Genomic DNA, 25,157 nt, shown 5'->3' with positions numbered 1-25,157 from the left:
GTGAATGACTGGTGATATATTTCCAAGTCACAGAGGGTGTGTGGCTTAGAGGGAAATTTGCAGACGGTGGTGTTCCCATGCAGCTGCTGCCCTTGTCCTTCTAGGTGATAGAGGTCGTGGGTTTGGAAAGTGTTGTCGAAGGAGTCTTGGTTAGTTGTTAAAGTGCATATTGTGTAGGTACACATTGCTGCCACTGTGATTCAGTAGTGGAGGGAGCGAGCGTTTAGGGTGGTGGATGGGGTGCCAATCAAGCAGGCTGCTTTGTCCTGAATGGTGTCAAGCTTCTTGAGTGTTGTTGGAGTTGAAGTCACCCAGATATGACTCTGACCAGTGCAAAGTTTACCCCTGATTCCCACTGACTTCAGTTTCACTAGGAGTCCTCGATACAACACTCAAACGCTGCCTTGATGTCAAGGGCAATCACTCCCACCTCCCCTCTTGAGTTCAGCACTTTTATCCATGTTTGGACCAAGGTTCTAATGAGGTCAGAAGCTGAATGGCACTGGCGGAACCCAAACTGAGCATCAGTGAGCAGGTTATTGCTGTCTAAGAGTGTTTTGAGAACTGTTGAGGACCCCTTAAATCACTTTGCTGATGATCAAGAGTAGGCTGATGGGGCGGTAATTGGCTGGGTTGTATTTGTCCTGCTTTTTGTGGCCATAACATACCTGGGCAATTTTCCACATTGTCAGGTAGATGATAGTGTTGTAGATATTGTACTGGAACAGCTTGGTTAGGGGCACAGCTAATTCTGGAACACAAGTCTTTAGTACTACCATCAGAATGTGGACAGTGCCCATAGTCTTTGCAGTATGCAGTGCCTTCGGCCTTTTCTTTATATCACATGGAGCGAATCAAATCAGCTGAAGATTGGCATCTGTGATGCTGGGGACCTCAAGATAGATGACCCACTTGGCATTCTGCCTGACGGTGTTTGCAAACATTTCAGCCTTGTCTTTTGTACTGATGTCGTTATTTTTGTTGAGCCTCCTTCTCTGGTAAGTTGTTTAATTGTCCACCACCATTCACGTCTGGATGTGGCAGGAGCACAGAACTTGTGCAAGTGTAACAAATGGTGTTCGTTACTGACCATAAAATCTGGCCTTCTGAATTAAATTATTAATTGCTGACCGATCGCTTGCTAGGAACAGGATTGACACTGCCAACTCAATGGATGTAGCACCCTATCAGCCTACAAAGAAATGAAATCTTTATCCTGTCAATCTGGCCTGGATTAAATTTGCATGTGTTAATCTACCAATTTGTACCAATTTATTACCCTTCCATAGTTTGCTTACTGCAAACCTGTGGAGGTGGTAGGGGAAAATCGACAGCCTGCAAGATCCTGGTACTTCCCTTCTCGCCAGTGTTTTTCAAACTTTTCTGTATGGGGAACTTACTGTTGGGGACTCCCTGCAAATATTAACTCACACTGAGGAACCACCAGTTCTAGAAAATAAAAGTCACAGTTTCCCAAAGAAAAACAGTTATTGTTGTAAATTATTTATTAGCATAAAAATAGCACACCAGTTAATCAAAAAAAAATTAGTAACAGATGGAAGAAATCAGATGAACAATAGCTGGAGCTCCTGAATTTTCGTTGTGAACTCCTATTAGGGAGCCTATGCTTGATACTAAAGTTTTGCTTTATTTCCAAGGTTGCCAAATCAAAATATGAACATATTGGTTGATCACTTTTAACTAGCTTGGTTATAATTATTGAAACTTAAAAATTAAAGTCAGCTTGTAAATTAGATGTGACTTTTGTTAGCCAGATGATAATTTCATTGGCAGAAGTGCCTGTATAAAATTACACATTGGTCAATTATCACTTTAAAATATAGTCAATTAACATGTTCACCCTGTCGAAGACTGTCGTCTGACTATGGGTCATTAATAGGGTAATTAGTGATGCTGGCTCTGAAACATAAAATACAAGGCTACCTAAGGTCACAGAGGGTAATGAAATTGGGAAAGAACAGCATGTTTCTATGTGACTCCATTTGCTGAAATCAACAACTTAGAAACAAAGGAGGAATTAATCTGCTAATGGACCACATTTGATGTATTGTAAGGTAACTTGAAATGAACTAAGGATAGTAGTGAAATTTCATCTTTTTGTGGACATCTGGCTTTGGTGGTAGTCAAAAACACTGGTCAAATTGCAACAGCTCTGGTGGTGGTGAGGCATTTAAAATATTGGAATATACAGAATTATTTATTTAGCTGCATTCTCCTTTTCAAATAATTCATTTTAATCTTTACTATTCTGTGAAGGGAAGTTCAGAATGATCAACAGTTGGACTGTAATATAATTGTAGGCGCTAAAATTACCAATGTTTGATCTTCCCAATATCTTTGAGCAGTATTGCAAAATAATCTCCACCTCTAGATTCATTTGCAGATATTCTATTCATATTAGGTTAACAAAAACATTTATATTTTTAAAGAGTGCAGTCAAAGGAGTATGAACACTCTTATACCCTGGGGCAAAGAAAGGGTTAATCATCTACAGACAAATATGATCTATACTTGCACATGCCTTTACATCCAAACCTTAGCCACAGAATTCCTAAGGGAAGCAATACATGTTTCCTCTGTGCAAATAAACGACTGCTCAAAATCGTTTAGAAATGGACCATTATTCTCTAGTTCTGAAAGGTTATATATACTGGTATATGCAAGTGAATGATAATGTCAAGGGGTGAAGCATTTGAAATGGAAATTTAATGATCAGTCTGCGAGAAAAGAATATTTCTTTTAAGCGAGTTAAAATTGATTTTTTTTTAGATTACCCAAATTGAAATATTAGTTTCTGTTGTGTCTTCTTTAGCTGCCCCTACATATTTAAACAAAACTTAATTCATCATGGTTGGCTGGAGCTGCACCAACTTGTAACTGTGGAGATGATGACTCCAGCAAAAGAACCCTATCATCCAAAGCTGGAGCTGGAACCAAAGCTGATACCTCCATTTAGGTCTGGGGAGTGCTACCATTTGTCATGTGACAGTACTTCTCCAACTGATTTTGGTATTTTTCAATTTTTGGTACAAAAATTAGCTTCTTAGCTTTGCACAAGAATGTAATTTTTAACGAGCTGTATAGTCACTTTGGAAAATATTGGAACTATTTCTAGGCCCTTTGATAGTTCTGGGCTATGTGCTGCAGTAAGTTAAGACACTAGATTTTTGTCTGATTTTCGGATCCAAGACTGGTGGAGTGAGTCTCTGCTTCACACTGGCCATAAAGGTGCTGAAAATGCCCTTTAATACAATTCGTAGTGACAACACTAATCGGTAATCTTACTCAGGAAGGCCACAGAATGTCTGATTTTTAAACAAAAGGAAATGCCATTGATGCTTTTCCAGAATTGGGGTCAAATCACATTTTTAGATCAGAACAGAGTGTGTTTTACATCCCTCACCTCAATAGACACAAAATTTAGAAAAAAGTAGTTTTATAGATAAATGTAAAGATTGCTATGATATAAAATGATGAAGATAGGTTTGTAAGTAAAATTCATCTATTGAACAGAGACCTCAATGACCAACTTACGACATTTCGTTCTAGCTTAGCTTTATATAAACTTTACAGCAGTAGTATTTCTGGAAATAAGAGGGACGTGCCGATAATGTATTAAAATCAATTGTCCCTCCACAGGTAGTTATGGATTTAGGCCCTAGAGCTTCATGTTACTCAGCTGTAGTAATTCCATGAATGGTGATACTTTCTCAACATGTTTGCTGACCCGTGTGTGGGAAAATATAAAGTACTTTGGTCTGGTATGAATAATGTAGACATTTAATTTCTAAAATGTATTTTGATCAAGAATTCATCCTTGAATTATATTGTGAAAAAAGTCACATTGTTTAGGAAAAAACACAAATTTCCATTGTAGGTAATTTGTAAACCACTTTATTTAGATGGTTCTAATCTATACCCTGCAATTAATTGGTTCATGTAATAAGAACAGTAATTAGTAACAATAGTCAGCAGAAATTACCCTCATTAGTGACAAGCTAAATCCAATATGTTACTGCACCACAAACTATGTTCTATAAATAAATAGGTATTGTGTACATAAAGAATACAATGCTTTTCTAGTCTTGCTGGATTTTCCTATTTTATATACATTTATTCACAGAAGTAGTCATTCCAGATTCTGCAACGTGATCCAGAATACAGCACCTGAGGTGCCTGTAATGCAAATTTACGCATAACAAAATAGTCCTTCAAAATTCAAGTTGTTCTTTTTGCCCAATAGCAGTTAAACAATTCACTACTTAAATGATGGAACGGCAGTCTCATTCCCTGGGAATTGGCATGGTGTGCGCACCCTGAAGTACAATCTTGATTAGTGCAGTAATGACGATGCTTCCTTTGCATTAGTTCTTTACCTCATTACTCTGGACCAGTCCATTGTGCTGAAGAATGGATGTGATTTGATATCTTCAAAACCTGACACACCAGCACCAAGCCTCTCACTGGGATTATACTGCAAAAGCTAAAGATGAGGAAGACAAAAGTATCACACATATCCTGCAGTGGAAATGATTCTGCTACAGATGCTGAATATATGCATTCTATATTTTTACTCACCACACTGACCCCTTCATGATTTAAAAAGCTAAAGAACACCTTTTCTTTCTTGCAATAACTCCAAAATTAATTTGATTTAAAATCTGTCATCCTTATTACTTCTCTTTGAATCTACATCAATTCCTCTCTCACTGATTAACAGTGGGCAATACACTCCAAGTGTGATCTCAATAATGTTTTATTGGTACTACTTTAGTATTCCTGGATTATATTGTAAGAATCTACCTGTACATACTATTGTTTTATGTCTGAATGAAAATATTTTCCACAATTGGTCAACTGGTGACCCAAATATTTTTCAATGCACTTTAATTCAGCACATTCCATCCACTGTGTAATAAAATTACACTTATGGATTAATTCATATTTTCAACATTATTTGCTGTTATGTGCCCAGCCATTAAGTGCCTGTAGATTTCTTAGAGCAGCATCCATCTGCTTGGAACAGACTTCTTCACATAACTAGATATTCAGCTTTAATAATGCTATTCAGGTTATTTTTAACTATCACAAGTGAATGGCGAAAGTTCCAAAACCAATTCTTCAGGCACTTGTCTTGTCACTGCTCTAAATGAAATTACTGCAATTGATATCTACAGTACACCTTCTTATCTAGCGACCAGTAATTCAATTTATATCTATCGTCTTGGATCCCATGAGCTTTCACACCTCAGAAATTCAGATGACAGATCCTATCAAATATTTTTTGAATGATAAGATAAACAATAACCGCCAGCTTACCCTCATCACCTATTCTGTCGAGTCATTTGAAAATAAATTTGTACGGCAAAGCCTGCCTTTCAGAAATGGGTGTTGTCTTGGATTAGTTGCCCCTACTCTTGCTAAGTGCTTTTGATCACTTTCCTCTGTAGCTGACTTCATTATAGATATCAGAATTACAGGTCCAGAATTATGCTTTTGATCCATTTAAAAAGACTGGAATCACATTGACTACCTTCCAGTCATTTGCTTTCAACCTTGTGTCCAAGCACTTTTGCAAAGATCTCTATAATGTTGCACTTTCCACTTCTAACTCATTTTGTTCTCTACTCTCTTCCCCAGGTATTATGTTCCAGTGCAGATAAATCCAGTCATCACTATATCTGAGTTAATATCATCTTTCTTGATTATTATAATTATCAACACTTCAAACCCTGCCATGTTAAATCCACCTTCAATACTCAATTATATGCAATATTATCAACAAAAAGTTTTACAGCTTATTCATGTGTTGCGCATCAACTTGTAACCAATCCCACTTAAGAACCAAGTAGGAATTTGCAACAGCACTCTCCTTAACACAACCAGCCTTCACTGGGTTTAGACATTTCACTCTTGCTATTATGCTAAATTGTGTAGATAGCAGCAAATTATTCTTAAATAATTTACTTTTCTTAGAAGTTATTCATAAAATTGCAAACATTACTAACTAGCTGGTACATACTTAAGTATTTAGAGGCCATGGCTGTGCATTCTAACTAAGAGCTCAAGGAGAACATCTTATTTTGAATAGGAAATGAAAGTCAGAAATCAATGGAACTAAATCCATACATTAAACAAGACAATTTAAAGTGGCGTAGTCTGTAAAGAGAAACACAAGCACCAGAACAAAATAGGGGGCATATCCAAATTTTTATTCTGTATCTTTATAACTGTATTTAGCAGCTGAGTTAAGTGCAATTTGTTTTCTTGCTGTGAAGTGTGTGGAAAAAGCAGTTCGCTTAACTATCTATGCTTTACAGTATTCCATCAGTAGAAGACAGAAGTTCAGAATGCCTTATTTGTCAATTATCAAATGCATTTATAGTGTGTAGTACAATTATTTATCCTAAGGAAATGTGTAAAGAGATAATACATTCCTGCTTCACCTAACTGTGCTGAAGAAATTGTTCTTTCAAATAGCCACGCTTATTTTAAATGCATAGTACTGTTTGGCAGGAGTTACAATTTTAATTTTTTTTAAACTTCCAAAAAAAAAACTGAAACTCTTTGGGGTCACCAAAATCATTTTACGCAAATACTGGCCATCTATTGAAATTTGGATAATAAAACAGAAAATCAGAACCAAACAGTTATAAGTTTATGTATGCTGAGGTAAATGGAATTTACTGAGAGCAGCATTACTTGAGATTTTCAAATTGATAAATTAAATGCTTCATTGTAGCATCAGTCATGTACGGTGGTAGCACTCTCATCTGTAAGTCAGAAAGTCATGGGTTTAAGCCCTGCTCCAGAAATTTGAGCACATAAACTAGGCCACCCCTTAAGTTCAGTACTGTAGGAGCAGTGCACTGTCAGTGGTGGCATCTTTTAGGTGAGATGTTAAACTAAGGCTCCACTGGGCCTTTCGGGTGGGTGTAAAAAATCCCAAGGTACTATTCTGAAACAGGTAAGGGAGCCCTCCCTTGGCTACTATTTATCCCTCAACCAACATCACTATAACAATTTATCTGGTCATTATCGGATTGCTGTTTGTGGGAGCTTGCTGCGCACCTTCTAGCTGCCTCACTTCCCTATATTGTAACAATGGATACACTTCAAAAGTACCTCATTAGCTGTAAAGCATTTTAAGATTCTGAAGTCATGAAAGGTGCCATTTTTTTCTTTCTTTTGAGTGGGTATAAGTACAAAACCACCAGTCAAGGTTTGCCTTCAATCCCTTATTAAACAGCTTATTCCACATGGAAAGGAAAATTCAGGCAAACAATGCAACTATTGTTATTATTAAAATTTACCCTCCAATTTTTCTCCATCTCAGGTGCAAAATAAAAGTCAACCAATATTTAAACAGGAACATTCATAGTCCTTCCCACAGGCAATGCTTGTCCCAGAATAATTAAGACCTTTTGTAAAAGCCCTCCTCATTGCCTCAGTGAAATCAGATTAAGGACGATTGAATTCCACAGCGTTCTGAAGGGGGTCTGGTTTCATTACTGTCAAACTGGGAAGCTTGATCGGTGCTCTCCCCTACATCTGAATACATATGCACAATAAAAACAGACCACTTCCCAAAATCAAGAATCCCCACAATATGACATTGTGGAATTCAACCATTCCTATTCAATCTCGAGCCTGTGAGTGTTAGCTGATCTGAATTTGGGCAGGGAGAAAGGTGCTACAATTGATCTTAATTTTTCTGGGCTAAGAAGTGGAGGGAAATAAAAGTAACTGCAGATTGTTAACCAGTAACTCCTCTCAGAAACTGGGCACATGTGGACTTGGGGTAAGAAGGATCAAGCTTGGCTGTGATCTCCTCACCATTAAGTAATCAGTTCATACGCCACATTTAGACTCACACATGAAGAACGGCCCCTCATATGAAGTATAGGAAAGCTGCTGATATCATAGCCAGCATGAGTCACTGCCCTTAGCAGGGTAGAGGAGACAGGAGAAAATTGCTGAGGCAGAAAAAATGCAAATAAAAGAAAATCACAATGGAAATGAAAGGAAGATTCTTACTCCCCCACAACAGGGATCTTCCTCAGTTCCTCCATGTATCCAAAACAAAAAGGCACTGCTCCTTTAAAGCACGAATCCTTAAAATTTCTATTCTGCAGAATTTCATTATAATAGCAGATTACCTGCTGCACCACTGATCTGGCTTCCTCTGACATGTGATCTGGCATGTTTAGAGCTGTGTGTGTATTTATTCCAGCTGGATGGCACTGAAACAGAGGCTGTAACAAAGAAAATCAGCCACCATCATTGAATATTATTTAGACATACTTAAAAATTCAAATATGCACTGCAGCTCACAACCCTGCTATACTCACTTTTCCAGTGAAGAGTTCAAACAAAATTGCACCAAGACTCCACCAGTCACAAGCTTCAGTTTCTTCTGCTATCCCACCAACCTCTAAATGTAGAAAATAATTTACATATTAATATGCAGTATTTTAACACAGTTCTGGCCTGAATCCTCATTAGGCATCAATATAAGATTCTTTTACCTAAGTAATTTTTGCACCATGATGGTGTCTGATGCCATGTTTCCTGCAGACATTGATTTGGCTACCCCTCTCTCCTGCCCCATCCGTCCTTGCAGTCAACAGCTCCTCATGGACTTGTTTATCACTAAGACTGAGACCATCTGTTCAGCTGCCTTTGCAGATCTCCCACTTTCTTTTAACCACACAGCCAAAACCTCCTTCCCAGTCTCCATCAACCCCCTGCCCTAACCTCCTTCATCCTGAAGCTGCACTTTTTGTGTTGCCCAATCTCCCCATCATCCTCTCCTACTCCATGCAACCCATCTGCTTTCTTGTCTAAATTCGCACTAAGGTACACCCAATGTTCCTTCATGAACCCTTATACTAACTGTTATTGTAAATGGCTCCCTTTCAAAACTACCGTCAACGCTCTCCTCCACACAATAAATCTTTGATCCTTCTGTTTTTGAAACTATCAACCCATCTCAATCTACCTTTCTTCCCCAAGTCCTTGAATGTAATGGTGACTCTGAAATTGTGCCCATTTCTCCGACAACTCCATATTTGAATCTGATGGGTTTCAGCCCCAATACAACATTAATATGGCCCTAATCAAAGCCACAAATGCCATCCTCTGTGATTGTATTGTGGTGCATTATCTTGCCTCAACTTCCTGAAGCACTCTGCAGCCTTTGACACAGTTAATCACACCATTCTCTTCCAATGTCTGTCCTCCATTGTCCAGCTTAAAGAGGCTGCCTTTGTTTGATTCCACTCTTTCCTATGTGAACATAGCAGCGCATATCCAGCAATGGTTTCCCCACTTACCCACACACCATTACCCCGGAACAATGCTCTGGGAAGTATAGGCAAGTTATTTTTCTGGCAGTGCATTTCACCCTAGCCAGGGAAAAGAAAGTTCTGTGCATTCTTGCATGCAAGAAACTATTTCACACCACCACAAATTGTATAGTGTAACTGCCCTATTAGTTGAGATACTGAGTTTCATTTACATAAGGCTCAAATATGCCTGAACAAATTGGTTTGCTTCCCTGATTTAGTTAACAGAACAATTTCTTTGAAGTGAAAGGATTATTTTGCTCTATTGCATAGAGGAAGTGAACCAGAGGCATACAAAGTGATCATAGGATAAACACTAATGTATTTATGGTTCATTTTTCATTGTCAATTTCATACAAAGTACATATTTCATTTGTCTGAAAATCTCCAAGAAGTTGCCAGAAATATAAATCTTAGCACTGAAAAGAATAACGGTTGAAAAATTCAGCTTTGCAATGCTGCTGAATTGGCAATACCAGAGTCAGAGGCACTCAAAATGGCTTGCAGAAAACTTCCGGCCATTTCTAAGATAGCCTGCACAGCGTCCCACACTTGGAAGGGCACTAAAACAGATGTACCATGCATCAGAAGCATGCAGAATGGAAAAATCATGACGTCAAACAGCCTTTCAGGTTGATTTAACACATGTTCCACAAAGTTGGCCCACAAAGGTTCGGTGAATGCCCTGCCCTACTCATTGCCAGCTTCCAACATTATAAAGGGCCAGCCATTCAACTTATTTTTTATCTTGGGACATGAGGGTTGTTGGCAAGGCCAGTATTTATTGCCCATCCCTAATTGCCCTTGAAAAGTTGATAGTCAGCCACCTTCTTGAACCACTGCAGTCCGTGTGGTGCAGGTTGCACTCACAGTGCTGTTAGGGGGGGAGTTCCAGGTTTTGACCCAGTGACAATGCAAGAATGGCGATATAGTTCCAAGCCAGGATGGAGGGGAACTTCCAGGTGATGGTGATCCCATGCATCTGCTATCCTTGACCTTCTAGGTGGTAGAAGTTGTGGGTTTAGAAAGTGTTGCCGAAGGTGGCTTGGCAAGTTGCTGCTGTGCATCTTGTAGATGGTACACACTGCTGACAGGATAGTTGGCGTGATCTGAGCATGGTTGCATCCTAATTGTGCATTAAAAGAATGGAACCTTGTTGCAGCCACAGTACCTCTCCCTGTTTACATATGGGACTGCAGTGCCATGTGCATGCATTCAACAGTTCCCTGTGCCATGAAAATCCCACTACCTCAGAAAAGCCCCATGCTTGCTCTTCCTGCTTCTAATTGGAGAGAATTCGCCTTTCATGGTATAAAGGGCCTCCATCACTTCTCGCTGGGTGCTGAACTGAAAAATGTTTCCTACTCTGCTCTGAAGGATCATAGAAACTAAAAGTGAAGATAATCTTGACGGCCACTGGCAGCGCTGTCCTCACCCTGCTACAAGGCAGTTGAAAGAGGTGGCACAGTTCTGTAACCTTGGTGAAATGGAGGCACCTCAGGAACTGTTCCTGGCTGAGGTGGAGGTAGGGGAAATGTTCCCTGAAAACCTTTGGTCAGTCAGTGAATGTTCAAGATGCTGGATAGGGCATCGATCAAGTGGGCTGCTTCAGGAGTTTTTGATCTACTTTTGCTCTTGAAAAGTTTGTGGAAGGGAGTGTGGCTGCATTCTGACAGGGATGGCAGAGGAGCTTCACGATCTGTTCATAAAGAGGCTGCTGGTTTTGGGGGCTATAGCTACAGTCCCGCTTGATCAGCAAAACAACAGGGAGATGGAGTTGAGGCTACAGAGAGGGGAAACTGCACACAAAGGGAGGAGGAGCAGTTTCAATAGAAGACCCTACCCAACAAGGGGGCCAGTTCCTCGGGGATAGACTCTGGGAATTGACCTCCCTGGTCACAGGTTCCCATTCCCTTCTGAGAGCGTTTCTTGAGGGCCTTGCAGTCCCCATGGAAATATAGTCTCTCTCTTCCTGAACAGGTCCCCCAGCGCCACATCTTCCCTTTTGCTGCATTTGGTGTCCTTTGCCTTATAGCCACTTGCATTACAGGCAGTCAGTGGTAGCTTCTGTATAATGAATGCAGCTCCCCTTTAGAAAGGACAGACTATCTTTAAGAGGTACAGGCTGGCTGAAACACATGTTGGTGGCTACGCATGCTGCCGAGTGCCCAATAGAGCATTCAGCCAGGCAGCTGAATGCTCCAATTAATCATTCAATTGAGGGGGCAGCGCAAAGCTTACTTGTGGCCTGCCATAACCAGGCCGAGTGCAGGGTAATCATGACTCCATGCTTGAAAACAGGAGCAATCTAATTTTTGGCCTAAGATATTTGAAACAGGCTAACAGCTTTTTTAAAATGTGCTGCTTGTTGAGTATCTGCCTGTACATGGTATGACATGGTAGTAGAAACTTAAAGTTTGCCAGAAGTTACCTTCATTTGAAATGGTAGATCAGACATTTAAAGTGGTTTATTGCAAGTAAAATCGTTGTTCTTCTTTTTGGGTTTGCAATTTTAGGGAAATTGAGAATGGCAGTCGGCAGCTGTGCTTTCAGTTACATAAGCCCTAAGCTCTTGAATTCCTTCCTTAAACCTCGCTGCCTCTTATCTCCCTGTCCGCCTTTAAGACTTTCCTTCAGACCTACTACTTTGACCAAGCTTTCGGCCACCTGTCCTAATATCTCCTTCTTTCATAAACTGGTTACAACACTGGAGGCCATTTGGCCCATGTCCATGCCAGCTCTCTGCGATAGCAACTCAGCCAGTCCCATTCCCCTGCCTTTTCCCCATAACCCTGCAAATCTTCTCTCTTCAGGTAATTATTCAATTCCCTTGAAAACCACAACTGTATCTGCTTCCACCACACTCTCAGGCAGTGAATTCCAAATCTTAACTCTCCCCCCGCTATGTAAAAAAGCTTTTCCTCATGTTACTTCTGGTTCTTTCATTAATCACCGTAAATCTAGATCCTCTGGTTCTTGATCCTTCTACCAATAGGAACAGTTGCCCATATCTAGTCTGTCCAGACTCTCATGGTTTTGAATACCTCTAACAAATCTCCTCTCAACTTTCGTTTCTTTAAGGAGAACAGTTCCAGCTTCATCAATCTATCCTTGTAGCTGAAGTCTTGGAAACTCTCTTTCATGCCTTTGTCACCTCCTTCACACTCTCGGCAACACATGACTGGCTGGTCTCCCACATTCGATCTCCAAAAACTTAAGATCATTCAAAATTCTTCTACCCGTGTCTTAACTCTATCCCCTATGCTCTCTGGCCTACACTGGCTCCCGCTCAAGCATTTTTGATTTGAAAATTCTCATCCTCTTTTTCAAATCCCTCCATGGCCTCGCCCTTCCCTACCTCTGTAATCTCCTCCTACCCAAATCCCTCCAAGATACCTGCGCCAATTCTGGCCAGCTGAGCATCCTTGATTTTAATCACTCTACCCTTGAACCCACACCTTTAGTTGCTGAGGCCCTCAGCTCTAGAATACCCTCTCTTTACCATGCCTCTCTGCCTCAATTTCCTCTTTTAAGGCAGTCCTTAAAACCTAGCTCTTTGGCCAAGTTTTTGGTCATCCGACCTAATATCTCCTTATGTGACTCGGTGTTACATACGGTTTTATAATGCTCTCTGTGGGATGTCACAGAGTCGTTTATGACACAGAATGAGGCCAGTAGGCACTGAAGTGTGGCAGCTCTCTGTGCAGCAATCCAGTCAGTACCATTGCCCTGCTCTATCCACGTAACCCTGGAAGTTCATGGCCTTCAAGTGCCCATCCAATTTCTTATCAAAATCATTGATCAGCTCTACCTCATGGACAGCGAGTACCAGGTCATCACCACTCACCATTTAAAATAATTCTTCTTCGCATTCCCCCACATCTTTTGTCCAAAATCTTACATTTGTCTCCCCTAGTCCTTGTATATTCAGCTATTCCTTGTCTATGTTATCCAAACCTGTCATAATATTGTACATCTCTACCAACTTTCCCCAAATCTCCTTTGTTCCAAGGAGGAAAACCCCAGTGTTGCGATTACTGAACTTTGGAGAACGCCACTATATACCATCCTCCAGTCAGAAAAACAGCCAATCACCACTTATTTCTGCTGTCTATCATTCTGCCAACTTCATATTCATGTTGCCACAGTCCCTTTTATTCCATGGGCAATGCAACAAGATTAAACTTTATTTGATAATGCTCCTGTGAAGTTATGCTTTACCACGAGAAAGACTATAACTGCAAGCTGCTGTTGATTCAAAAGGCAGGTAACCATGCCTTGATAGTATTTCTGAAAAGAATTGATTTTAGAATTTTTTTATTCATTCACAGGATGTGGGCTTTGCTGGCTAAGCCAGCATTTATTGCCCATTCCTAATTTCCCTTGAGAAGGTGGTGGTAAGCTGCCTTCTTGAACCACTGCAGTCCATGTGGTGTAAGTACACCCACGGTGCTGTTAGGGAGTTCTAGGATTTTGACCCAGCTACAGTGAAGGAACTGTGATATATTTCCAAGTCAGGATGGCAAGTGACTTGGTGGGGGGAAACTTCCAGGTGGGGGTGTTCCCATCTATCTGCTGCCCTTGTCCTTCTAAATGGTGGTGTTTGTGGGTTTGTAAGATGCTGTCGAAGGACACTTGGTGAATTCCTGCAGTGCATCCTGTAGCTGGTACACACTGCTGCTACTATGCGTTGGTAGTGGAGAGAGTGAATTGTTTGCGGATGGGGTGCCAATCAAGTGGGCTGCTTTGTCCTGGACAGTGTCTAGCTTCTTGAGTGTTTTGTGGAAGATGCACTCATTAAGGGAAGTGGGGAGTATTCCATCACACTCCTGACTTGTGCCTTGTAGATGGTGGACAGGTTACTCGTCGCACGATTCCTAGCCTCTGACCTGCTCTTATAGCCACAGTATTTATATGGCTAGTCCAGTTCAGTTTCTGATCGATGGTAACCCCCAGGATGTTGATAGTGGGGGATTCAGTGTTGGTAATGCCACTAAATGTCAAGGGGTGATGGTTGGATTCTCTCTTATTGGAGATGGTCATTGCCTGACACTTGTTTGGCGCGAATGTTACTTGCCATTTGTCAGCCCAAGCCTGAATATTGTCCAGATCTTGCTGCATTTGGACATGGACTGCTCCAGTATCTAAGGAGTCGCAAATGGTGCTGAACATTATGCAATCATCAGCGAACATCCCCACTTCTGACCTTATGATGGAAGAAGGTCACTGATGAAGCAGCTGAAGATGGTTGGGCCTAGGACGCTACCCTGAGGAATTCCTGCAGTGATGTCCTGGAGCTGAGATGACTGACCTCCAACCACAACCATCTTCCTTTGTGTTTGGTATGATTCCAGCCAGCAGAGAGTTTTCCCTGATTCCCATTGACTCCAGTTTTGCTAGGAATCTTGATGCCACACTCAGTCAAATGCGGCCTTGGTGTCAAGGGCAGTGACTCTCACCTCACCTCGGGAGTTCAGTTCTTTTGTCCATGTTTGAACCAAGGCTGTAATGAGATCAGGAGCTTGGCCCTGGCAGAACCCAAACTGGGCATCAGTGAGCAGGTTATTGCTATGCAAGTGCCACTTGATTGCACTGTTGATGACCCCTTCCATTACTTTACAGATAATGGAGAGCAGACTGATGGGGCAGTAATTGGCCAGGTTGGATTTGTCCTGCTTTTTGTGTACAGGACATGCCTGGGAAATTTGCCACATAGCCGGGTAGATGCCAGTGTTGTAGCCGTACTGGACATGGCAAGTTCTGGAGCACAAGTCTTCAGTACTATTGCTGGAATATTGTCAGGGGCCATAGCCTTTGCAGTATCCAGTGTCTTCAGCTGTTTTTTGCTATCACGTGGAATGAATCAAACTGGCATCTATGATGCGGGGGACCTCCAGAGGGGACTGGGATGGATCATCCAATCGGCACTTCTGGCTGAAGATTGTAGTAAATGCTTCACTTTTCCACTGACTTGCTGGACTCCTCCATCATTGATGATGGGGATATTTGTGGAGCCTCCTCCTCCAGTGAGTTGCTTAATTGTCCACCACCATTCACAACTGGATGTGGCAGGACTGCAGAGCTTAGATCTGATGCGTTGGTTGTGGGATCGCTTAGCTTTGTCTATCACTTGCTGCCTATGCTCTTTTGCACGCAAATAGTCCTGTGTTATAGCTTCACCAGGTTGATAGCTCATTTTTAGGTATGCCTGGTGCTGTTCCGAGCATGTCCTCCTGCACTCTTCATTGAACCAGGGTTGACCCACTGGTTTGATGGTAACAGTAGAGTGGGGGATATGCTGAGCAATGAGGTTACAGATTGTATTCCAGTACAATTCTGCTGATGGCCCACAGCGCTTAATGGATGCCCAGTTTTGCGTTGCTAGATCTGTTCGAAGTCCATCCCTTTTAGCACCATGGTAGTGCCACACAACATGATGGAGGGTATCCTCAATGTGAAGGCGGGACTTCGTCTCCACAACAACCGTGCAGTGGTCACTCCTATCGATACTGTTATGGACAAATGCATCTGCGGCAGGCAGGTTGGTGAGGATGAGGTCAAGTATGCTTTTCCCTCTTGTTGGTTCCCTCACCACCTGCTGCAGACCCAGTCTAGCAGCTATGTCATTTAGGACTTGGCCAGCTTGGTCAGTAGTGGTGCTACTGAGCCATTCGTGATGATGGACATTGAAGTCCCCCACCCAGAGTACACTGTGCGCCCTTGCCACCCTCAGTGCTTCCTCCAAGTGGTGTTCAACATAGAGGAGCACTGATTCATCAGCTGAGGGAGGGCAGTACTTGGTGAATGACAATGACAGGTGGCAAGCATATCTATTACTGTTAATTCAGTTCCATCACACCTTTTTGCTCAGTAATCCCCCCGAGCTAGCTGCTCTGATGATGTCATCGTGTGGGCACCCAGAAGCCCTGAACGGGCAAGTGCTGGTAATTTTCAACCCATTAAAATTAATGGATGGAAAATTAGCGATTGCCCATCCATGATGGATGGAATATTATGATCTGTATTAACATGATTTCCTGAGCACTACACCCTGCCAAGAGTGAAAAATTTCAGAAACACCCCTCAAACGTTTAATTGGAGAATTTTCTCCCCATCGTGCAGGCTTGGCGGGAGTGGGCAGGCGTGCAGCCAATCAGCGCCTGTGATTGGCTGTGCACCGGCATTTTATGTGGGCTGGTCAATTATGGTCTGCCCAGCGTGACGCGCACCCGGAAATGCTCTGCACTCCCTGTGGGGGCGGGGGTGGAGGGAGAGTCGGGACCTGTGCTCTTTCGCTCATGCGCGTGAAAGAGCGCAGATCCCTGAGGCAGCTCCGTGCCTCAGGGAGATTAATTTTAGTGTGAAAAATGGAAAAACAGAATTTTAAAAATTACTCAGACATGTCCCCTCATGTGACAGTGTCACATGAGCTGAGACATGTTTATGTATTTCAATTAAAATTTTTTATTTAATTTATAAAGCCTTCATGAACCTTCATCCCGCCCGTGGATGAGGTTTCATGAGAAATGTGAACGCCGCCTGGGCTCTTCGCCTGCCCGCCAACCTTAAGGTTGGATGGGCAGCCCTTTTAATGGTTTCAATTGGTTTATAAATAGCCTCTATATGCCTTTGATAGTCGGCGGGTGCTTGGCCAACTCCGGTGTGTGCGGCCACCGAACTGAAGATCGGAATGATATGTGGTGACGTCAGGACGCACATCCGACGTCACCGCACATCATTTTATGCATCAGCGAGCGGGGCCTATCCCGCTGCCAACCAGAAGATTCAGGCCCAAGTGTTTCTGTAAACCAGTGAAATCCACTGTGCTTGCCCTGGCTTCCAATATCATTTTTTTTTTTTATGTACCTGATACATAGTTTTTAACCCGAGATACAGGCCTTTATTTTAATGGTGAGGGCAGGAAGAACACAGAATTAGGAATAGGTGTATGGCCCCTCTAACCTGTTCTGCCATTCAATAACATTTCGGCTAAACTAAGGCTGCGTGTGAGTCCAGTAGCAGATGGTGCACTCAAGACAGGTCAGGGACTTGGGGGCGCTGCTGATCTTAATGGGAGGGCTTAACTTAAATAAAATTTTCCAGCCTTCAACCTGACACCTGCAAATTCACTAACTGCATTTTGGCCACAAGAGGCTGCAGCTGAGGACCAGTGGGAATGGCACACAGGAATCAATGGGCTGGAAATTCCCTCAACATCGGGAGAGACAGTGATTCCATATTTGCAATCCAATCAGAGATCAGCAAGCGCTCGGGACTCTGTCTTCACAATGCTTGGTCAAGGGATGACAAGACTGAGGATTCCTGGAAGACCAGGGGAATGACACAGCTAGGTAGGCCCCAAGGTTTCTTCAAGAGCCTGGTAGGAGCATTCCTGCTCCTTCTGACACCCAAAGGGTTCAAAATGAGATAATGTATTGAAAACTTACCTTGGCCAGTGGGCTCCACCCCCCACATTTCTGCTGCCAGGCAACACATACCATGGGCCTCCCATTACCTGAACATTTAAATTAAGTCACGGCATCAATAACATTTTTGTTCTGTGACTTTTGAATCTTAAGTAGACTCCACCTGCTTTTAATGGGAGCTTTATCCAGAAGCCGAATTACTGCCTTAAACCTTATGAGGCAGGTTAGTGCAATAGATTAAAATTGAGGCCATAAGGTTCATCAGCGTATTTTTGACAATCAATTAGAGAGACCAGGAGAACATGAAGCACCTTGCTTTAATTGCTGAGCTTATCAGCAGCATGAGGGTTTACTGTTCACCTCAGGCACATTGCATTATCAGATACTTTGGGTATAAGGTCATACTTACACACATGGTGAACAGGGCCTTGTGCCCTTGATGTTCACCATCTACCCTAAACCTAACAAAGGTGGTCAACCTCTGATATATTAGTTAATGTGCTATTTCAGCTGTGCATATTAATTCAGTTCCTTCACACTGCTATGCTCAGTAACTTGCCGAAGTCAGGAACACACCATGTAGCATTATCAGAATTCACTACTGATTTTAACAAAATGGCTTTAAATATAATTCTTTTAATTTATATTTGTATTGTTTTCATTTCTGGAAATGTACTAGTAACATGACACCTTTTAATAAATGTGAATTCATGATTTTGATTGAATTCTCAATGGCAATACTAACTGATCAGCATAGTGCTTGCCCACAGCAGTGTCATTGTGATGTTGAAGTCTCTTGAAATGTCAAAAACACCAAAAGCAAGGTCCCATTGAGGCTTTAGAAAACTCCAGAAATTCTTTGGCCTGAATGGGTTAAATAACACAGTCTCATTATTGAAGTACATTTGCCAGTGGGTGTATTATATAAACGAAAGTTTGAGTAGGAGCCAAAAAATTCAATGTCAACTCTGAAAGAGGAAGATTGTAGTTAAAGTAAAACATTTTGCGATAATCAGCATGGTGAGACAGGTTCCCTTTTCAAATGAAGGAGTTCCACCTGTCGTTTAAGAAAAATATTTTCATGCAAAGGAAGAAACTACACACTTCCCAATAAGATATTGTTACTTCCTCAGAAGTGTCTAAATCAACTGAGTTAAGAGAGTAAAAGAGAACTTTATTACAACTTTTACATTGCATGCATCTCAAATAATCTACTCTGTCTAATTCAAGTAAAAGGAAGAACAGCTATTCATTTCAGAGAAGCAGCAAATCAATTGTTCTTGAAAAATGGTGTTAAAAATACCCTCTCTCCTTCACAGCAACTTTCCTATAGTCTTAAATAAACGGCCAAGTTTCACTATCCCCTCATATTTCTAAACAACAATCAAACTATTATAAAATTATTATTGTGTTTTTTGCTTATTTAAAAATATTCTATTTAAATAGTGATTGACGATAACATCAGAAAGGATGGTCAGGGGTCATTCCTTAAACCCCCACATCATAGGGAAATAAAACAGTAAATACAAAGGTTATTAATCCCAGTTTTCAGTGATTATAATTTTAGCTATGTGTGTTAAAGGGAAATGATGAGCAATGAAGGACATTTAATATGAAGAAAGCAGAATGTAACAATAGTATCAACAATCTGTTAGGGGAAATTTCTGCTTTTCTCCTCTTATGTAAAGCCTACTGAATCATATATGGATGAGGAAAGCCATTTGGCCCATCTTAATTCATCTTTATCAAGATCACTCCACATTGCTTTTCTTAAATGATTTACATCTTCCTCACTGCTTGGATAGCCATTCAAGGTGTTAATCGCTCTGCGTGAAGAAAACCTGATATCAATCGCAAAGTTACTTTTTACTAGTTTAAAACTATTCCTTGCCTCACTTCCACAGTTTAAATTAACCTTTTCTATACCATTTACTACCTTATATACCTCCTATCCAACAACAACAGCTATTTGGATTCATAAAGTGCCTTTAAGGTAATAAAACATCCCAAGACACTTCACAGGCAGAAAAAAAAATTTAAAGACTTACCACTGAACTACATAAGGTGATATCAGAGCTGGTGACCAAAAGTTTGGTCAAAGGGGTAGGTTTTGAGAAGTGTCTTAAAAGAGTAGAGAGTGAGAGGTGCTGAAATGTTTAGGGAGGGAATTCCAGAGCTTCGGGCCTAGGCACCGAAGGTACAGTCACCAATGGTGGAGCAATTAAAAAAAACAGGATGCCCAAAGGGCCAGCATTGGAGGAGTGCGGATACCTCAGCGGATTACGGGGCTGGAAGAGATTACAGATAGAGACTGGTGAGGCCAGGTAGGGATTTGAAAACAAGGATGAGAGTTTAAAAATCCAGACATTGCTTAACCCAGAGCCAATGTAGGTCAGCGAGAGGAGCAGGGGAAATATGTGGATGGGACCTGGTAAGAATTAGGACATAGGTAGCAGGGTTGGATGATCTCAAGCTTATAGAGGGTAAAATGTGGGAGGCTGTCCAGGAATGCGTTGGAATAGTCAATTCTACAGGAAACAAAGATACAGATGACAGCTTCAACAGCACATGGGCTGAGGTGGATGATGTTCCGAAGTGGAGATAAGTATTCTTGTTGATGATGCAGATATGTAGTCACAAGCTGAACTGAGAGTCAAATATGACACCAAGGTTGTGCACAGACTGATGGAGCCTCAGACCTTTACCAGGGAGTGAGATAAAGTCTGTAGTTAGGGAATGGAGTTCCTCATGGAGACCAAAGACAATAGCCCAGATCTTCAGGCTCCGGATTGTTGGAAACCCAAAGTACAACCCAAAATGCACAATAGGACCCCTCAAAAGTCCCAATGCACTAACTCTGTGGGAATTGCTTGGGAAGTCCAAACAGGGCAATTTCTCTGCTCCGCGGGATCCTCTAAAAAGGCCTCCAATTCTTGAGTTAGAGTTGGAGACTTTGGACTTTACCTGAATAGTCACCTAGGAAATGTTAGACAGAAAAGTCTTAGTCTAACTCCATGGTAACTTTACAACTGACTCCACAACTACTCAAACTGATCCCCCTGGCTCTCCTCCTGACCCCACAACTAATCACCCCCACCGACTTCCTCCTTGACCCCCAACCAACTAGCTGCCACTGCCCAACTCTCCCCACAGCCTGACCTAACCCAACCTTACTAGTTTACCCTGCCGCCAGCTCACCCATATGACCATAAGACATAGGAGCAGAAATTAGGCCATTCGGCCCCTTGAGTCCGCTCTGCCATTCAATCATGGCTGATAAGTTTCTCAACCCCATTCTCCCGCCTTCTCCCCATAACCTTTGATCCCCTTACCAATCAAGAACCTATCTATCTCGGTCTTAAATACACTCAATGACCTGGCCTCCACAGCCTTCTGTGGCAATGAATTCCATAGATTCACCTCTCTCTGGCTAAAGAAGTTTCTCCTCATCTCAGCTCTAAAAAGGTCTTCCCTTAACTCTGAGGTTGTGCCCGCGGGTCCTAGTCTCTCCTACTAATGGAAACATCTTCCTCACGTCCACTCTATTCAGGCCTTTCAGTATTCTGTAAGTTTCAATCAGATCCCCTCTCATCCTTCTAAACTCCATCGAGTATAGACCCAGAGGCCTCAAACGTTCCTCATATGTTAAGCCTTTCATTCCTGGGATCATTCTCGCGAACCTCCTCTGGATCCTCTCCAGGGCCAGAACATCCTTCCTGAGATACGAGGCCCAAAATTGCTCACAATATTCTAAATGTGGTCTGACTAGAGCCTTATAAAGCATCAGCAGCACATCCCTGCTTTTATATTCTAGTCCTCTCAAAATAAATGCCAATATTGCATTTGCCTTCCTAACTACCGAATCAACCTGCAAGTTAACCTTAAGAGAATCCTGGACTAGGACTCCCAAGTCCCTTTGCACTCCAGATTTCTGAATTCTCTCCCCATTTAGAAAATAGTCTATGTCTTTATTCATCCTACCAAAGTGCATGACCTCACACTTCCCCACATTATATTCCATCTGCCACTTCTTTGCCCATTCTCCTAACCTGTCCAAATTCTTCTGCAGCCTCCCTGCCTCCTCAATGCTATCTGTCCCTCCACCTATCTTTGTATCATCTGCAAACTTAGCCAGGGTGCCCTCAGTTCCTTCATCTAGATCATTAATGTATAAACTGAAAGGTTGTGGTCCCAACATTGACCCCTGAGGAACTCCACTAGTCACCGGCCGCCATCCTGAGAAGGACCACCTGATTCCCACTCTCTGCCTCCTGCCAGACAGCCAATCTTCTATCCATGCTAATATCTTGCCTCTAATATCATGGGCTCTTATCTTACTGAGCAGCCTCCTATGTGGCACCTTGTCAAACACCTTCTGGAAGTCCAAGTAGATAACATGCATTGGCTCTCCTTTATCTAACCTACTCTTTACCTCCTCAAAGAATTCTAACACATTTGTCAGGCATGACTTCCCCTTGATGAAACCATGCTGACTTTGCCCGATTTTACCATGCACTTCCAAGTATTCTGAAATTTTATCTTTAATAATGGACTCTAAAATCTTACCAACAACCAAGGTCAGGCTAATCGGCCTGTAATTTCCCGTCTTTTGCCTCACTCCCTTCTTAAATATGGGGGTTACATTAGCGATTTTCCAGTCCTCTGGGACCCTCCCTGACTCCAGTGATTCCTGAAAGATCACCACTAACGCCTCCACTATCTCTTCAGCTATCTCCTTCAGAACTCTGGGGTGTAATCCATCTCGTCCAGGTGATTTATCCACCTTCAGACCTTTCAGTTTTCCTAGCACCCTCTCCTTGGTAATGGCCACCATACTCACCTCTGCCCCCTGACTCTCTTGAACTTTGGGGATGTTACTCGTGTCTTCCACCGTGAAGACTGACGCAAAGTACCTATTCAGTTCCTGCGCCATTTCTTTGTTCCCCACTACTACTTCTCCAGCGTCATTTTCCAGCAGCCCAATGTCCACTTTTGCCTCTCTCTTACCCTTTATATATATCTAAAAAAAACTCTTGCAATCTTCTTTTATATTACTGGCTAGTTTACCCTCATATTTAATCTTCTCCCTCCTTACTTCTTTTTTAGTTGTCCTCTGTTGGTCTTTATAGGCTTCCCAATCCCCTGGTTTCCCACTGCTCTTCGCCGCATTGTATGCTTTCTCTTTAGCTTTTATGCTGTCCCTGACTTCCCTTGTCAGCCATGGTTGCCTTGTCCTCCCTTTAGTATGCTACTTCTTCCTAGGGATGAATTTTTGCTGTCTCCCCCAAATTACTCCCAGAAACTCCTTCCATTGCTGTTCCACTGTCTTTCCTGCTAGGCTCATCTCCCAGTCAATTCTGGCCAGCTCCTCCCTCATGCCTCTGTAGTTGTTGTCATTCAACTGTAATACTCTTACATCTCATTCCAGCTTTTTCCTCTCAAATTGCAGGGTAAATTCTATCATATTATGGTCACTTCCTCCTAAGGTTCCTTCACCTTAAGCTCCCTTATCAAATCTGCCTCATTACACATCACTAAATCTAGAATTGCCTGTTCCCTAGTGGGCTTCACCACAAGCTGCTCCAAAAAGCCATCTCATAGACATTCTACAAATTCCTTTTCTTGGGATCCACTACCAACCTGATTTTCCCAGTCTACCTGCATATTGAAATCCCCCATGATCACCGTAACCTTGCTTTTCTTACATTTCTTTTCTATCTCCTGGAGTATCTTGTTCCCCACATCCTGACTACTGTTCCAACACTTGTACGTAACTCCCATTATGGTTTTTTTACCTTTGCGATTCCTCAACTTTGCCCACACAGATTCTACATCATCTGACCCTACGTCGTTTCTTGCTATCGATTTAATTTCCTTTCTTACTAACACAGCAACCCCACCCCCTCTGCCAACCTGCCTATCTTTTCGATAGGATGTATATCCTTGGATATTTAGCTCCCAGTCCTGATCCCCTTGCAGCCATGTCTCCGTGATGCCCACCACATCATACCTGCCAATTTCAATCTGCGCCACAAGCTCATTTACTTTACTTTGTATACTGCGTGCATTCAGATACAACACCTTCAGTCCTGTATTTCCCATCCCCTTTCTCATTGTCGTCCCTTTATCTGATGTACTTGAAGTTAGATTCCTAGCCCTTTCCAAATACTCTGTCCTATTTTGTGTTCTGGAGACTTTAATAGCCTCTCCTGGGCTCTCTTCTTTTCAGTTTTTTCATAATTTTCCATGAAGTTGAATCCAACCCCCGACACACTAACCTGCTGCTTTGTTTCCCATTAGTCATACTTCTTGGAGTTTTACCCTACCCCCCCCCCCACCCTTTCTAGTTTAAAGTCCTGTTGACCACCCTATTTACCCTTTTCGCTAGAACATTGGTCCCAGATCAGTTCAGGTGGAGACCGTCCCAACGGTACAGATCCCTCCTGTTCCAATACTGATGCCAGTGCCCCACGAAATGGAACCCCTCTTTCCTGCACCACTCCTTTAGCCACGTGTTTAATTCCCTTATTTTTGCGTCCCTATGCCAATTTGCACGTGGCTCGGGTAGTAATCCGGAGATTATAACCCTTGAGGACCTGTTCTTTAATTTAGTTCCTAGTTCCTGATAATCCTCAAACAGGTCCTCTTTCCTAGTCTCATCTATATTATTTGTCCCGACGTGGACCACAACAACTGGATCCTCCCCCTCCCTCTCCAATATCCTTTCAAGCCGGTCAGAGATGTCCCTCACCCTGGCACCGGGCAGGCAACATACCATGCGGTACCCCCGATCCTGCTTATAAAGGATGCTATCAATTCCCCTAATTATAGAATCCCCTACAACTACCACTTGTCTTTTTGCTCCCCCCTCTTGAATGGCCTCTTGTGCCACGGTGCCATGGTCAGCTGGCTCATCCTCCTAACAGCCCTGTTCCTCATCCACACAGGGAGCAAGTACCTCGTACCTGTTGGACAAGGTCAAGAGCTAAGGCTCCTCTGCTCCTGAACACAGGATCCCTCTATCTGCCTCCCTTGCAGTCACACCCTGCTGACCCTGACCACTGACTGAACTTGAGGTACTTAATCTACTGGGTGTGACCGCCTCCTGAAACAAAGCGTCCAGGTAACTCTCCCCCTCCCGGATGTGCCGCAGCATCTGGAGCTCGGGCTCCAGCTCATCAATTCTGAGCCGGAGTTCCTCCAGCAACCAACACTTGCTGCAGATGTGGTCACTGCAGCTTGCATTGGGATCTGCCAGCTCCAACATCATACAGCTACAGCACATCACCTGCCCAGCCATCTCGACTGAGATAATTAATTTATTAATCAGCTTTGCAGTGTTTTTTTTTCAAATTTGGTGCAG

General features: G+C 42.4%; 1 protein-coding gene across 2 annotated transcripts in view; it reads right to left on the bottom strand.

Moving 5' to 3' along the window:
* rps6kc1 (ribosomal protein S6 kinase polypeptide 1) overlaps window positions 1–25,157 on the bottom strand; it is a 218,955-nt gene that overhangs the window by 26,742 nt on the left and 167,056 nt on the right. The window contains exons 14-16 of one of the 2 annotated variants that reach the window (XM_041174600.1): window positions 8,373–8,455; window positions 8,181–8,276; window positions 3,900–4,504 (exon numbers count right to left, since the gene is read on the bottom strand). In XM_041174600.1, coding sequence (XP_041030534.1) covers window positions 4,394–4,504; window positions 8,181–8,276; window positions 8,373–8,455 — 290 coding nt within the window. In that variant the 3' untranslated portion in view covers window positions 3,900–4,393. Of the gene's footprint in view, window positions 1–3,899; window positions 4,505–8,180; window positions 8,277–8,372; window positions 8,456–25,157 lie in introns of those variants that run through there. The other variant, XM_041174609.1, reaches the window with a different exon arrangement.

Source organism: Carcharodon carcharias, chromosome 2 (assembly GCF_017639515.1).
Source record: "Carcharodon carcharias isolate sCarCar2 chromosome 2, sCarCar2.pri, whole genome shotgun sequence".
NCBI classification, from domain to species: domain Eukaryota; kingdom Metazoa; phylum Chordata; class Chondrichthyes; order Lamniformes; family Lamnidae; genus Carcharodon; species Carcharodon carcharias.
Note: the sequence above shows the minus strand (reverse complement) of the source record. Positions and strands in the feature narration are given on the sequence as shown.